General features: G+C 35.6%; 1 protein-coding gene across 1 annotated transcript in view; it reads left to right on the top strand.

Moving 5' to 3' along the window:
* Positions 1–6,843: 6,843 nt before the first annotated feature.
* The window catches only part of LOC132166234 (serine/threonine-protein kinase ATG1t-like), a gene marked incomplete in the record, with an annotated part of 10,673 nt that continues 1,277 nt past the window's right edge, over positions 6,844–16,239 (top strand). Inside the window, 3 exon segments of the mRNA XM_059577012.1 lie at positions 6,844–7,137; positions 15,068–15,185; positions 15,290–15,348. Of these exon segments, the coding sequence (XP_059432995.1) occupies positions 6,883–7,137; positions 15,068–15,185; positions 15,290–15,348 (432 nt within the window).

The raw sequence follows: 16,239 nt of genomic DNA, 5'->3' as shown, positions 1-16,239 counted from the left end.
TAATACTTAAGTATTAGGGGCGACTTTCAAAGTGGACGCTATTGATCTTTTATTTAATTTTTTTTAAATTTTTTTTTTTTTTTTTGCCATCTTTAGCATCCACTTAAGTGGACGCTATTGCTCCACTTTTAGCGTCGACAAAATGTCAACGCTAAAAGTGTTTTTTTGGACGCTTATATTTCTCCCGCCTCTTGAATAATTCCAGCGTGCATATTAAGGTCGAGTTATTAGCGTCCACTGTAAAGTGGACGCTAATATTCATCTTTTCGTTCGGCTATTAACGTCTACTTTGATGTGGACGTTAATACTTAACTATTAGTACATGACCCAACCATTTTCTGGAGATTTCTTTGAAGCCACTGAACCACCGCTACTGATAGTACAAAAACAAAGGGTTATTGTCACAAAACTTTTTTGTAAAGCAAAGCAAACCATTGTAGCAGTCCTCTAGAAAATATGCTTTGAAATTTGATTTTGATTCAAAATTACCATTGGATTAGGATGAATTACTATTAGATTTTGATTTAATGATGATTTTAAAAACTACGTCAAATTTGGAAATAAAAGGAAGATAAAATGATGGTATATAACATTACTTTGAGTGAGTAATGTTATATATAATCATTTTATCCTCAAAGTTGATATGTCTTTTAAAATCACCATTGGATTTGTAATGCATCATTATTAAATTTTGATTCAATGGTAATTTTAAAAGCTACACTCAACTTTGGGGATAAAAGGACGATAAAATGATGATATATAACATTACAATGAATGAGTAATGCTAGTGTAACTTTTAAAATCATAATTGGATTCAAGATTAATCACTATTGAATTTTGATCCAATAGTAATTTTAAAGTCACGTCAACTTCAAAAAATAAAAGAAAGATAAAAGGATTGTATATATGGTTACTTTGAGTTTAATCACAATATTCTCAAAATCCAAATTTCCAAACGTCACATTCATGAAAATATAAATGTTATGAGAACTATATATTCCCCAAACCAAACCTAAATGCTATCTCTTATAAGTCACGTCAAGGATTCATTGTTTTTAATATCCAAGTACATGTGATGATCACCAAAACTCCGTGGACGATGAGCTCAACGGGTAAATCCAAAATTACAAAATATGGATTTAATTTAACAAAGTTTTGTTTATAGGTGTGTAGAGTTGGTGAATGACTATCCAATTCAAATAAGTCCGAAGTAGATACAAATAATCAATACTAGGTTTCTAGACCATATTATGGCCATGTATAGAGACCAAAAGTGATGCATGGTGAGGAGAGAGTTCGTGCCCATTGAATCATGGGACCAACAACCTTAATTAAGATTGCCATTTTGTTTTATTAGGCTGCTAATGAAATTAATAAAATGTGACATGTTGACTAACAATATAAATGTAATCATTGTGATCAGCAGTTAGTTCCTGCCCAATGAAGCATTGGACCAACTTACTTAATTACAATTTGTATTTTGTTTTAGTAGGATGTTAATGAAATTAATATAATGTGAGATGTTGACTCTAATATAAATGAAACAATTATTTGACTGCAACATTCTCAACATGGCTTAATTAGTACATTTGAAGTGTTGGTACGTATGAACGTCTCAATGCGTCCTGTTCTTTAGGCTACTAGCTAGCGGTGGATGGGTTGGAAGTAACGCTAGAAGTATGACTTTTGTCTTTTATTTTGTTCTCTTAAAGTGATGTGGCTTTTGAAAATTAAAATTATCATTTGATTTAAAATGGATTACTATTATATTTTGATTTAATGATAATTTTAAAAGCCACATCACTTTTGGAGGACAAGAGAACAGAAGTTATACATTTAGCATTATTTGACAGATGAGATATAGCCACGAGAAAAGCAAACAATGGATAAGACAAAGCTTTTATCACTTCGCCGCTTTGTCACTAATTTATTCCGTTGGTAGTATTGGAACTTGGAAGCAGTAATGTTGAAAAATACATTTTTATTACACAATTATTTGATAATACTAATGAGGTACTCATAACCGGAAAAGGATCCTCTCCATTTCAAAATCCCTCAATTTCCTCCATTTAGTGCATTTTGAAGGGTAGTGTTATCTAAAAGTTTTAATAATAGTAGTGCATTAAATGCAATACCCTTCAAAATGCATTAAATGGAGGAAATGAAGGGATTTTGAAATGGAGAGGATCCTATTCCATCATAACCAAACAACCATTTATTATTATTATTATTATTTATTATTATTATTATTATTATTATTATTATTATTTCTTTTTAACAAGGTGTTAGATGGGCCTTTAACCATCTCATCTGAAAATCAATTTAGGAAACCAAATCTTTTTATAGCATTCGAAATCACACCTCGCAAGGCATGTTCTAAGAGCCGCCCAAGTGAGCAGAGTAGTGACATTATTGAATCTCAACAATATCTCCCTCAACATGACGCTCCCACGACTCGAACCCATGACCCTAACTCTGATACCATTTGTTTGATCGAGCCTTTGACCATCTCATCTGAAAAATAATTGGTGTCCAGTGAGAGAATCCAAACCCTTTTTATGGCATTCGAAATTGCACCTCGCAAGGCATGCTCTAAGAGGCGTCCAAGTCAGCAGAACAGCGACATTATTGAACCTCAACACAAGGAATAATCCAAGCTTGGAATGGCCACATTAGCATTGTTGGATAGTTGTGAGATAAAAATGTGCTTCTAACATTACTAAAAACAAATATAGTAATGTTACATGCCACATTTTTATCTCACATACAACGGTAACATGATAGTCTCAACCAATCATTGGATCAATTGTTGTTAAAAAATAAAAAGTTCAATGGTTAGTTGAGACTCTCATATTAACATTGTAGGTTAATTATGAGATAATAATGTGGCATGTGGCATTAAAAAAAAAATAAATAAAGTTTATTGGGACTGTCACATCAATATTATACGGTAGTTGTCGAATAAAAATATTATATATAGCATTACTCTATTGAAAGTTATGCACCAGATGATGATAAAAAAAAAAAACATAAAGTTAAAAAAAGGAAACACACTCTTTGCATGAAGCTATCAACTGGAAATAGCATTTTTGAAATATTTGTAATCAGATTGTACTTAGAATTTTGAAGAGTCCTTGAAATGTTGAGAGGAGATCATTGAAAAGCATTGTTGTGGCATGATAATTAAAGGTATTTTTTATATATAAAAAATAATTATTATTATATTACTATCACTATGATTTTGGTGACAAATTATATATGGAGAGGGTCTTTTGTGGCATCCTATGAAGATTGAAGGAGTCCTTTTTCACTAATTATTTCATAGATCGGAGTTAATTGTCAATGACCTAAATTTTAAATGCAACCACTGCAAAACCAGGAGTGTTAAGCACCATGGGGTGGTTGGGGATCCAAATTAAATATTCTCATTATTTTGTCAAAATTAAACTTTCATAAAACCATTGTAGTTATCTTTTTGCTACCAAGACATATATGAAGATCGATAGTGTTCTACATGAATTTGTTGGATGTTCTACATTGTTTGCTATTTTTGCACTTTTAAATTGCGCATGTTATTATATATTTATATGGAAAATGTTAGGTGCTTTTTTAATATTTTTCTGATATCTTCTCAAGTCACAATTGTGATGTAATTTTTAAAATCACTAATAGATTAAAAGTCAATAATGATAATCTCAAATTTAATGGTAATTTTAAAAATTGTATCACAATAAGGAGGACACTAAGAAAACACTAGAAGAACATCTAACATTTTTCATATTTATATATGAATTTGTGACCAACAAAAACGCGGAAGAAAAGAATTTAGTAGAATGCGGTTGGTGAGAGACTTTGACAGTTTCGTTGGGCCTAACAATCCGAATACCGGCTCGCTCAACATAGAGTCCAAACAATATTCAAGCCTAATCCATACCCCCGACGGACTCTAGTAGCTTCTTTCTCTATTTTGCATTAGTTTTATCGCCGATCCGGCCGTTAAAAACTGTCCATATAGTTTCTATTCACAATCAAACACTGCGACCACAACAAAAAAACGAAACGCAGAAGACCGAAATCAGACAAGGTTACATTGCCGGCACTTGTGCCAACGTTGGCAACTAGTCGTCCTAGCCTCCTTGTATAAATTGGCTTCATGTCAAGTCTGCCACGTGTTGATCAAATTCCTGATTGCCCGTACCTCACCAGTCACCCCATGTGAATGGGTAGGCTTTGGCTTTCCAATATCTGCCTATGTTATGCGTAGAGAGATTAGTATCTCAATCCTAATTTTGCAATCAAACTTTACTTATATATATATAAGGTAAGAGTAGATGATTTCTAATTTTCTCATGTGTCCGCAAATATTGGCCCATCCCATTATAAGCCTAAAATAAAACAAAAATGATTATGTTAATTTACCCAAAAGGAAGTAATACAACAATCTCACACTTAGACACCAAATCATTTAATCACAAAACAAACACAAATATGAATCCAAAAACATAACCTGGTCTAAATATGTTTGCAAGTGACAAGTTAAGAATACCAATATATAATGTAAGACATGTAACAAGTACTTACAATCACATGATCTAGGCAAATAGAATGCAAGTGTAAGATAAAAATAATAGAAATAGTGATCACTATATATTCACACGAAACCCACTGAGACTAAAACATAATGTCTCACTGAGACTAACACATAATGTTTGGTATCACAACACCAATGCCATAGTTAATACAAATGCGCACACACAAAACAATATATGACAACACAAAAATACTGATAATATATACAAAAGTACATAACTCTCACTAAATCAATAGAACAAAATATTCGAACAACCCTATATGAGTCACATGCTTTTGAAACACTTGAGAAGCAAAACCTTTGGTTAGTGGGTCCGTCAACATATATTATGTGAGAACATGCGCAACACAAATGTGAGATTCAACTAATTTTTTCTTTGACAAACAAATACTTTTATGTCAGTATACTTGGATTGAAAAGGGCTCCTATTGTTCTGAGAGAAAGAAACTATAGTAGAATTAACACAAAATATCTCTACTGGTATTACAATGACATCTAGAATACCAAACCCTGAGATAAAATTTCGTAATCATGTATTCTAACACATAGCCTCACAATAAGCTATACATTTTGTCTCCATAGTTGAGAAAGCTTGAAGTATTTGTATGACATCTTTCCACAAAGTAGTTTCTCCGACCATCATAAACAGTAAACACACACTTTGGAAAACCAAAACCAAAATAATCTGCATAACAAGATCATACTACATAAAGAAAATCGGATTACCAACACATTAGTACAAAGTCCTTTATTTTTTTGCAGCTTTTGAGTTATTCAAACTAGTATCACTCAATTATCTCCCAAATACAACAATAATATAACCATATGACATTATGTGCATAGTATCACTCATGTTCTTAAAAAAAAAAAAAATGCTAGGTGATCTCCTGTGTTCTCTTGGTGTCCTCCTGATCCTAGGTGTATATTATTTTTTAAAAATCAAATGAGAGAAATAAGAGTCATTTTCTTTTTTAGAAAATAATATCTACCTAGGACTAGGAGGACACTAAGAGAGTACCAAGCATTCGTTTTTTTTTTTTAAGAAAATAATATCCACCTATGCACTAAGAGAATACATAGCATTCTAAAAAAAAAGAAGAAGATATAATCAATGAGAAATGTTAGGGGTCAATAAGTTCCTCATATTTGACCTATATTTCCTTACAATCAACCATTAGATTTGTGGGGTCTACCATTGATTTATGTGGGATCTACATAAGGGGAAGTGCTAGGGAGCCAAACAAATGAACCCAGAAAAATTTTCAAACGAACGTGGCCGACCGTAAGTGGCAGACAATGGAGAGGGAATTGCATTTTTTTAATTTAAAAACCCTTGCACGTCAGTTTGAAAATTTTTTTGAGTTCATTTGTTGGCTTCCTAGCACTTCTCCTACATAAGTTATAAATTCAATGATTGATTGTAAGGGAATATGAGCTAAATATGAGGAATTTATTGACCCCTAACATTTTTCATAATCACTCATATTACATTACAATAATAATAAAAAAAGGGGTTAACCACCTAAAACCTCCCTAGGCTTTTACTACTTTATTCATTTATTTTTTTCCCTGGGTTTTGATTTGTATCACAGGAGGTACCCGTGGTTTTAATAAAGACTAAATTAGTCTTTCCGTCAATTGACCGTGAGTTGACTTAATGAAAATGACACGTGGACCAATTAAATCTTGCTATGTGTCATGTAATTTATTTTTTAATAAAAAAAAAAAAAAGAAAAAAAAATTTGGGGGTGGCCAGGCCATCCCCAATGGGTCGGTCTTGGCATGGGGGTGGTTTCGGCCACCCCCTTGGCCACTTGGGGGTGGCCCCTTTGGAGCCAAGGGGGTGGCTCAATGGGTCTTGGGGGTGGTTTCGGCCACCCCCAAGTTTTTTTTTTGAAAAAATATGCATTTTTTTTTTAATTTCTTTTAAAAAATATATAAAAAATAAATTACATGACACGTGGCAAGATTTAATTGGTTCACGTGTCATTTCTGTTAAGTTAACTAAGGACTAATTTGATCTTTATCAAAATCACAGGTACCTCTTGCGATACAAATCAAAACTCTAGGATAAAAAAAAAAAAGGTAAAGTTGTGAAAACCTATGAGGTTTTCGGTAGTTAACCAAAGAAAAAACAAAGAAAAAAAAAATAGCATCATTTAAAAGGCGTATTACCAAACGAGCCCCTGTATTTGGCCACATGCCACGTATAACTAACAACCCATACAGATGGGCGAACACGATACTTTGGATTTACAAACCGTGCCATTGTCGATGAGCTCGAAACGCAAATGGAAACCGAAACTGCACCCGATAACACCGAACCCGTCAAAGGGGGAGACTATGTTCTAGAATCGAAGCTGGGAGAGGGTTCGTTCTCCACAGTGTGGAAGGCCGAGCACAGGTTGAGCGGCCAAGTGGTGGCGTTGAAGCAGGTCTACCTGTCCAGGCTGAACCGCCACCTCAGGAGCTGCTTGGACTGTGAGCTCAACTTCTTGTCCTCTGTAAACCACCCCAACATCGTCCGCCTTTTCGAATTTTTCCAGGTTCGCGGTATCATTGTCTTTAGCTTTCTCTCAGCTCTCGTCGGATACCCTTTTCGTTTTTTTGTTAAATCTGGGCGTTTCGTCGGTAATTATGTGTTTTTGGCGTTCTGGTGTGATCTTGGTTGGGATTTGTTATGACCCATTTCATTAATTTTGATTTTTTTTTTTTTTTTTGGCGTGTTTGGCACATCACACTTTATGATGTTGATAGAGAGCTAGGATTAGTTTTAGGGAAAACCCTGAAATTTCAGCTACAATTGAAATTACAAGCATTTATGTCTAACACAATCCATCTCTCAACGCTAGATATATTATAATAAGTTGTTAAAGTATTGATTAAATTATTAAATTTACCTACAATTTGAGCTTATACTTGTGAGACAAGTGGTAATTTAATATGATATTAGAGCCAATGTCCTCCTACGATTGAAGCTTGACTCTGTCATTTACTCCCATTTCAATTAAATATTCTACATGTTGGGACTCACATATTAAAATAGAGTTTGAGCCCATATGTTGGGGGAGTGTTAAAGTGTTGATTAAATAGTTAAATTTACCACTTCCTATTAACTTTAGCTTTTGGGACAAGTGGTTATTTAACCTACTTCTAGGTTGGATGCATGGAGTTTGGTTCACAAGCAAGAATGAAACCTAGGAAAGGTGATCTACTTGCTACCAAGGGCCTAGATAAATTGATTGTTCATCATGTACTATGTAGGAAGTTAGTCAGTGGAGACAAAATTTGTTAAATAGGGGTTTATTCCATATACCTCACTACAAACTGTTGGATCTTCTGCTTGTCTTATGGCTGACGTCCAAATTCCAATGCATGATCTCACGAAGCAGAGCCCTTCTTTGTCACTTAGGAGGCTACCAGAGTCTCCTTAAAACTTCACACTTCAAATTCTAGGGCTGATGATGGATACCCTATAGATTATGAATGTAGAGAGAGGAGCAATATCTTTCTCATGCTCTTATGAGTGCGTTTGCAAAATCAACGTTGAGTTTTTTTAAAACCAACTTAGAATTTCTAATACTAGATTCTGAAGGAGAGAGAAGTTCTAGTAGAGAGAAATTAGACATCTCAAAACTAGTGGAGTCCTTTTAGAGACAACTTAGCCATAAATCAAATAAGTGGGTAGTTTTTCTTGTAACCTTTTCCTGCATTTGATTAGAAAAAAAAAGTGGGTGGTTATCAAATAACCACCTCACCCACTACTTGTTAATCCTTAAAAGATTATCTCAATTTGAATTATAACTCCATTAACCTATGTAGACAATCCATGAGTCAATTTAATGTCCAGCATCTCCCGCTCGTCCACATTGGGTGCCTTGTCCATACGCTACCTCCTTATGATATTTCATCCAATCATCTCTTCATACGGAAAATGAAGCTTGCGACCTCACAAGAAGGCATTGGGTAGGAGTGCTATATTAACTCACTATCTAACTATCATTGCACCTCACTCGTTATATCTCATCCACGCCGCAGACTATTTGATCACACCAGATCAAGCATCTTTGATCCCTTATGAATTTACAACTCAAAAGCAAATATAAACCTTGTACCATCTAATATGCGATTATATAAAAAACAAAATGACATAATTGCTTGGGCTATGAGCCATACAATAAGGTTGTGCTTCAAACAATCTTCCCTAGACACTCATGTCAATTCATTTAGACAAGACCGTTTTCCTAGAAATGCTTCACAGGATCGTATTAATCATGGTCTTAAGATAACATGCTAAAGTAGTGATATTAAGTATTCACTTCATGACATAGTTCCAGGTTCAAAGGGCATAAATTATACCATTATTTTGGTCCATTAGGGCTCACATAGTGACGGAGCAGGGATTCATCCAAGCACTCCCTTAATTTGTTGTCTATAGCACATATAGTGTGAAATATATGCTGCATCAGAGCTTCCACTCAATTCAGCTTGTCACACTCAAAAGCCACACAAATCTTAATCTAATCACGATAAATGCGCCCTAACTTCAGTTTCTTAGCAGAGTCACATGTCGAGTACCTATCTAAGAGCATCTCGAGCAGATCTTTCATATGGCTCATAATAGCTAATATAGCTATTGTGATCTATTTTACCCCTTCAGCAGATGTTTCAAAATGAAAAGTTTTGAAAGTTCACTGTAGCATCTTTAACCATTTTTTTATTCTTCTTTCTCCCTCTCTGTCTCTCTCTCCCTCCTCGACCTCTTCAGCAGTAGCCCTCCAAGTTACTACAAATCCATTATTAAGTAAGCATTCCACCTTCCCCATTGTTTCTTTCTTGCATTCTTCGACAAACACACACGCTAGCTTTCTCTATTTGGCTATGCTGGGTTACACTAAACATCATGGGTGGTTGTTTCAGCAAGAAGAAAGGGTATTCCTTTGCTTCATTTTCTTCTTTTTCTGTTGCTGCTGTTTCTTCAACACCAAAGGCAGATCGAAACATTTCCCGTGTTAGTGAGAGAGTAGAATAGAGAAGGAAAAAAAAAAAAAAATTCCCATTTGCCATGTCTTAGAGAGAGAAGAAAAAAATAAAAAAATAATTGAAAAATACTATTTAAATAAAATAGAGAGTAGAATAGAGAATTTGTTGGAGTGTCTATAGAAAAACAGTAGTTAAAGTAAAAATTTGTACCTTTTCAGTAGCTATTTTGACTACTATTGCTAGAGAAGCTCTAAGATCTCACATTTTGCTTTATTCAGGCTTCATGAAGTTATGTAAAGACTTCATGTGCGACATTCTTGGAATTTATCTTAGCCAAGCTAAGGCGACATACTGGGAATTTATCTTGCACGCTACTGAAGTGCCAAGATAATTACTTTCTCACTTTCTAAGTGCCAAAATAATCGTCTTGTCTCATCCCACTCGCTATCGTTAGGGTGATCATCCATATGAGTGGATTGATCTTAGCCTAGTGACATGTTAAATATGTGTGCTCTACATATAGTATCAACCAAATCACAATATGAAGCAAAATGAACAATTTCATTAATGCAAAAGATACTAATAATTGCAAATGTCCAATAAGGTATCCTCAAAACAACACAGATTAAGTCCTACTAAGTTCCAAAATCCAGATATGAGTCTAAAAAACACTTCCAGCAGTAGCCTTGGTAGGAAGATTTGCTACTATCCTGCTAGTGAAGATATGTTGTAGGATCATCTATCCTTGTGCAACATCAGAAATGTAGTGAAACCGAATGTCTATGTTTTTGGTTCTGCAATGGTATATGGGATCCTTGGCATATGTCAAAGCTGCCATACTATCATGAGCTGCTGTTCACACAAAAAAACTCACTCTCAAAGGGACTTTAACTTTCCAAACACTCCTCCAAGGAAAAGAAGAATGCCCGGAAGTAGATAACTCATGAAAAAACGACCGCACCTCAAATTTCTTCTTGATATTTAACTAGATGATATCAAGAAGAAAAATTGTTGCCCATTTAACTAGATGGAATTTAAACTCCTCCTTGATATCTCATAAAAAAATCTCTTTGCAGTTTCTCAATCCTTTTCGCCACACTTGAAGGATTAGGAAACAAAGATATAATAAGTGGGTAAATTGGACAAAGTACTTTTGATCAACGGCAACCTCCCTCCCTTAGACAAATATAGCCTCTTCCACCCCCATCCCCGCCAACCGCCTTTCCATTTTTTCTACAATACCATTCCATATAGTAACTGACTTTTATGGTGCTCCTAAAGGAAGTCCCAGATATTTCATTGGTAACACAAGCACCCTACATCCAAATATACCGGCCACCCTTTCTACATCATCCATCTTGCCAATAGGAATGATCTCGGACTTCGACAAATTAATCTTCAACCCCGAGATTGCTTTGAAACACACAAAAAGACATCTCAAATTACGAAGATGTTTACCATTATCCTCGCAAAAAATTAAAGTATCATCTGCAAATAATAAGTGTGACAACCATTCCTGTAGTCTGTATCGATCCCACTGTAAAGCCATCCAAAAGACCCCTATCCACTATGGCTGCTGACATCATCCTACTTAGAGGCTGCATAACCACATCAAAAAGTAAAGGTGATAACAGATCCCCTCTTCTTAAACCCTGAGTAGTACTAAAAAAACCAGACGGGGGCTCCATTTATTAAAACAGAATAGTGAACCGTAAAAATACAAAAAAGCTATCCATGCTCTCTATTTCTCCCCAAACTCCCTCCTTTCCAACAAGAATAACAAGAACTCCCACTTCACATGATCATATCCCTTTTTGAGGTCCAATTTGCATATTAAACTTGGTACTCCTAATCTGAGTTGACTATCAATACACTCATTTGCAATCAGAACAGAATCTAGAATTTGTCTCCCGTTGATAAATGCATTTTGGGAATTTGATATGATGTTCTCCAACACTTGTTTCAATCTGTTCGCTAGCACCTTAGAAATTACTGCACCAACTAGGCTGATAGGACGAAAATCCTTAATATTTACCGCCCCAAACTTTTTTTGGTATAAGGGAGATGAAAGTAGCGTTGATACTTTTCTCAAACCGCCCTTTACAATGAAATTCTCTAAAAACTGACATTATATCCTTTTTCAAAATCTCCCAAAATGTTTGAAAAAAAATCCCTAAGAAAATCCATCAGGCCCTAGGGCTTTATCTCCATTCAGATTTTTAACCACCTCCAAAACCTCACTCTCCTCAAAGTCTCTTTCCAACCAAGAACCCTCCTCTTCACCAATGGCTTGAAAAGAGAGTCCATTCATCTTTGGCCTCCAACTATACGGTTCTAAATACAGTTGCATATAAAACTGTACTATATGCTCCCTTATCTCTGTAGAATCTGACAGTAAGGACCCATTAACAAGTAAAGAATCGACAGTATTATTTCTTCTATTCGAGTTCGCCACCCTGTGAAAAAGCTTAGTGTTCTTATCTCCCTTTTTCAACCAAAGACCCCGAGATTTCTGTCTCCAGCTCACTTTTTCACATAGTAGCAACCTCAACAACTCCCTAGCAAAATCCTCATTCCTCACCTTTTCCTCCTCAGCCAAGACTCTCCCTTCTCCAATGACACCTAGCTCTCGAATACCCTCCAATAAAGCCTTTTTTTGCTCCCCTACACCTTCAAAAATTTCTTCATTCCATTTTCTCAAATCACCTTTCAAAGCTTTCAGTTTGCATGCAAACACATAACTGGGACAGCCCTCAAACTGATAATTCTGCCACCATAATTTCACTTGATCCACAAAGCCCTCAGATCTCAGCCACATGTTTTCGAATTTGAAATTCCCACCACTTCTTTTCAATACCCCACAATCTAGCAATAAAGGAAAATGATCTGACAAAACACGAGGGAGTCTTCTTTGAACTACATCAGGAAACTGTCCCTCTCAATCAGGAGAGAATAAAAATCTATCAATTCTTGACCAACTTTGATCTTCCCAATTGTTAGACCAAGTGAACTTACCACGCACAAGAAGAATGTCCATGAGCCCCTGTTCAAAGATGAAGTCTAAAAACTCCCTCATAGCTGAAGAACAACTGGTATCTCCTGATCTCTTTTTGTATATAGAATGGCATTAAAATCTCCTCGATTGCACAACGGCTTTTCCCACTAACTCATAATTCCACCCAATTCATCCCGAAGTAATTTCCTGTCAGTCATTATTAGGACCATACATGCCCGCAAATGCCTGTTCAAACTTATCATTTACAGACCGAAAAGAACACAACAATAAATCTCCTCACACAATCCTCCACCTTTTCTACCACTCTTCTATTCCACATGAGTAAAATTCCTCTAGAGGTCCCACTCGACCCTAAATAACACCAATCCTCATGAACACAGCCCCACAAACTTCTTACCACCTCCCTATTAATGAATTCTAGTTTGTTTTCCTGCAGACAAACAATATTTTCCTTCCACTCCTTAATAATGCCCTTAATCTTCATCCTCTTCTCCTCCTTATTCAGCCCTTTCACATTTCAAGATAAAATCTTAGGCTTCATTAATCATACGGAGTCTCCTCCCCTTTCCTTTATCTCTGTTATATGGGCCTCCCTTTACATCATAATTGGTGCGCTTTAATTCTCCTTTTCCTTTGGAATCCAACTTAGCGAAAAGTTCAGATGTGCTAACCATACTACTCGTATTCTGGTTTGCTTCAATAACAGAGCCCACATCTGCTCCTCATACCCCTCATATGACAATCCCACAATCCCACAATCCCACAATAGTCTTGTGTACATGTTTATTTATTTATTTTGTGTGTGAATGAGCTTCTGCTATTTTAAATTCTAACAAATTGATAGTAGAGGTTCTGCTGTTACACACATGCAAATTTCTGCTCATGCTTGTCTTGGCACTTATTTAATTGTTCTTGCCTTTTCCTTTGCTCGAGAGTCTAGTGCTCTCACGAATATTTTATTAAAAGAAAAAAAAAAAAAGCAATAACTCAATTCTTTTGAACTTAAGATGCCACATGCTCTTGGTTATATACACAACAATTTCTTGGCCTACTTGTCGTGAAGGGTGATCTATTTCAGATGTTTGGTTTATCCCACTTGACGGTTCTCTCTGTCCCTAGGGTGATCTATTCCAGATGTTTGGTTTATCCCACTTGACGGTTCTCTCTGTCCCTATCACATTAAAACTAGTTTATTGCTTGTTGACTCCATTGTGGTTTTCATGAGGCCCAACGCTTGCCACATCACTTGATTATATACACAACAATTTCTTGGCCTACTTGTCTTGATGGGTGATCTAGTTAAGATGTTTGGTTTAACCCACTTGACTGTTTGCTGCCCCTATCACATTAAAACTAGTTTATTGCTCGTTGACTCCATTGTGGTATTCATGAGGCCCAACGCTTGCCACACATTCTTTGCAGTCACTTTTGGAAAATGGACCCCCTTTTTTTTTTCTTCTTCTTCTTTTCTCTTTACCGAAGGTCCAAAACCTAAGATGTTTGCCATAACCAACCGTGGTTTTGATATGTGGAAGAGAAGGCAAGAGGTCATATTCAAGAAGAATTGTGAGACCCATTTGTTGGTGGGTTAGTTCACCCATTGCAGTGCCTGGGGACAGAAGGCCATAGAAATTTCCTGAGCACCATCTGAGTGTTGTGAACTTTTCAATAAAATGTATAGTCCTCATTTGTACAAGCAACTAAATGAGCTTCATTTTTGGCTTTCTGCATTCTGTTACCTTTTCTAATTGTTTTCCAATGAGTTTTTCAAAGTGACACAGACATCATATGCACGTCGATTGGTCTGGATCCCTCTTCTCCCCTCCCCAACCCCACCTCTGGCTTACATTTTGTTCATCATTCTGGTCTGCCACTCATCTGTCTTTGATTAGAGATTGGTCCTCTTTAAATAATTGATCAAGATTTTATAAAGTAAATTAATCTTTTTCCCAATCCAAGCCAAGATTTTAGAACTAAATGGAATATTATCTGATCTAGATTATAAGTGCACCTGTAACTGCATGGAATGGGTGCAAGCGAATTGCTTTAATAGTGAGATATAGTTTAAAAAATAAAATAAAAAAATTAAAGTTACAGTTCTTTTTGAAACGACTAGTTTCATTAATTATGCAAGTTTTCTGTGATGATTGAGAACCTCCACTGTCCAATTACTGAATTGAAGAAAATAGGCCAATACCCTTGAAGGGGATCTCTGGTCGTTGTATTAAGAATCCTAGTGTGCATAGTTTACTAAATTGGCCCAAGCATCTTGTGTGGTAGCGAACCTAGAGAAACTACCTTGTTTTTTTTTTTTTTTGTAATGAATCAGAACATTGTCAGTCACGGTGTGTGGAGCTGGTATTAAAGTAAGAGTATAAGCTCATTGCATACTCTTTAAGTCAAAGAATCTAGAATATTTTTTTTACACAGAAAACTAAAAACAATTTTTTGTATGCTCTCTTTTGTTTCATCCTCAGGCTGAAGGTAGTATTTTCCTTGTCCTGGAATTTTGTGCTGGCGGAAATCTTGCTTCATTTATTCGACTCCATGGGAGAGTTCAAGAACAGATAGCCAGAGGATTTATGCAGCAGCTCGGTAACTCCTTTGCTTTCTTAGCAATAGCTGGGCTTCATAGTTGCTGCTATTGCTTCCATGCTTTGCATTAGATGAACATAATGCATTTGACCTCTTTGATGCAGGAGCTGCTCTGGAAGTACTGAATTCTCACCACATCATTCACAGGGACTTGAAACCAGAGGTAAGAAATTTGGTCATAGGCAAGTAGATGGTAACAAGGAGATGAGAGCTCATGGTTCTATTTTGCATTTTTTTACCTACTTAGTAGGTGTTCTGTTACCAAGTCTACCTGTATTGTTTTTCTTTCAGTGAGTTCCTTTTTTTCTTGTTTTCCATATTAATACAGCATGCAGCTTCTCTCTGATTAGCAACCATCCAGTCTGGCAATTAGTTAGTTTGTACCATATGATGCTATAAGATCATGATGATCCCTCATCTAAAGTGAAAAGATGACATAAAATTTTAGTCCTATGTTGTTCACTGAAGGATCATTTTTTATAGACTTCACCGATGGGTTGCCACTTTGAAAGTTAAAACTTAAAAAGTGAACTTCCATACTATAGGCGATTTCTAAATGTTCAGATGTTGCATGGGGGAAATTCTGACTTTTGTATGATCTTGTGAATTTCAAAGTTAGTAATTTTTGTAGGCATGTTTGTGTTTGTCTGACCTCGCGATAATTTCTGGACAAAAGGAAAAGAGAAAGAAAAGGAACAAAACTTGCTAAAATTGACTAATATTACAGTCTAATAGGTAGCTGCAGAAGCAAAGTTATGCTATGAATTTCTTTTTATGTTTGTACTTTGCTTAGAAAAAAAATTACTTTTTTGTTGCTAAAATTTTCAATTTCACGAGATCAGAGTTCCTTTTAATTTTCTTATCATGGTGATTCCAATGGCACAGAATATTCTTCTCTCTGTCCCCAAGGATGATGCAGTCCTAAAGATATCTGATTTTGGACTTTCAAGGTAAAATCATAGCAGAAGGGCAGTAATGCAGATTCCCATAATTTATACTTTTCTTATTATGAAACATTTGTTGAATTTCTAAGTTATTCCCGGCATTAATTTTT

The sequence above is a fragment of the Corylus avellana genome, chromosome ca11 (genome assembly GCF_901000735.1).
Source record: "Corylus avellana chromosome ca11, CavTom2PMs-1.0".
Lineage (NCBI taxonomy): Eukaryota > Viridiplantae > Streptophyta > Magnoliopsida > Fagales > Betulaceae > Corylus > Corylus avellana.
Note: the sequence above shows the minus strand (reverse complement) of the source record. Positions and strands in the feature narration are given on the sequence as shown.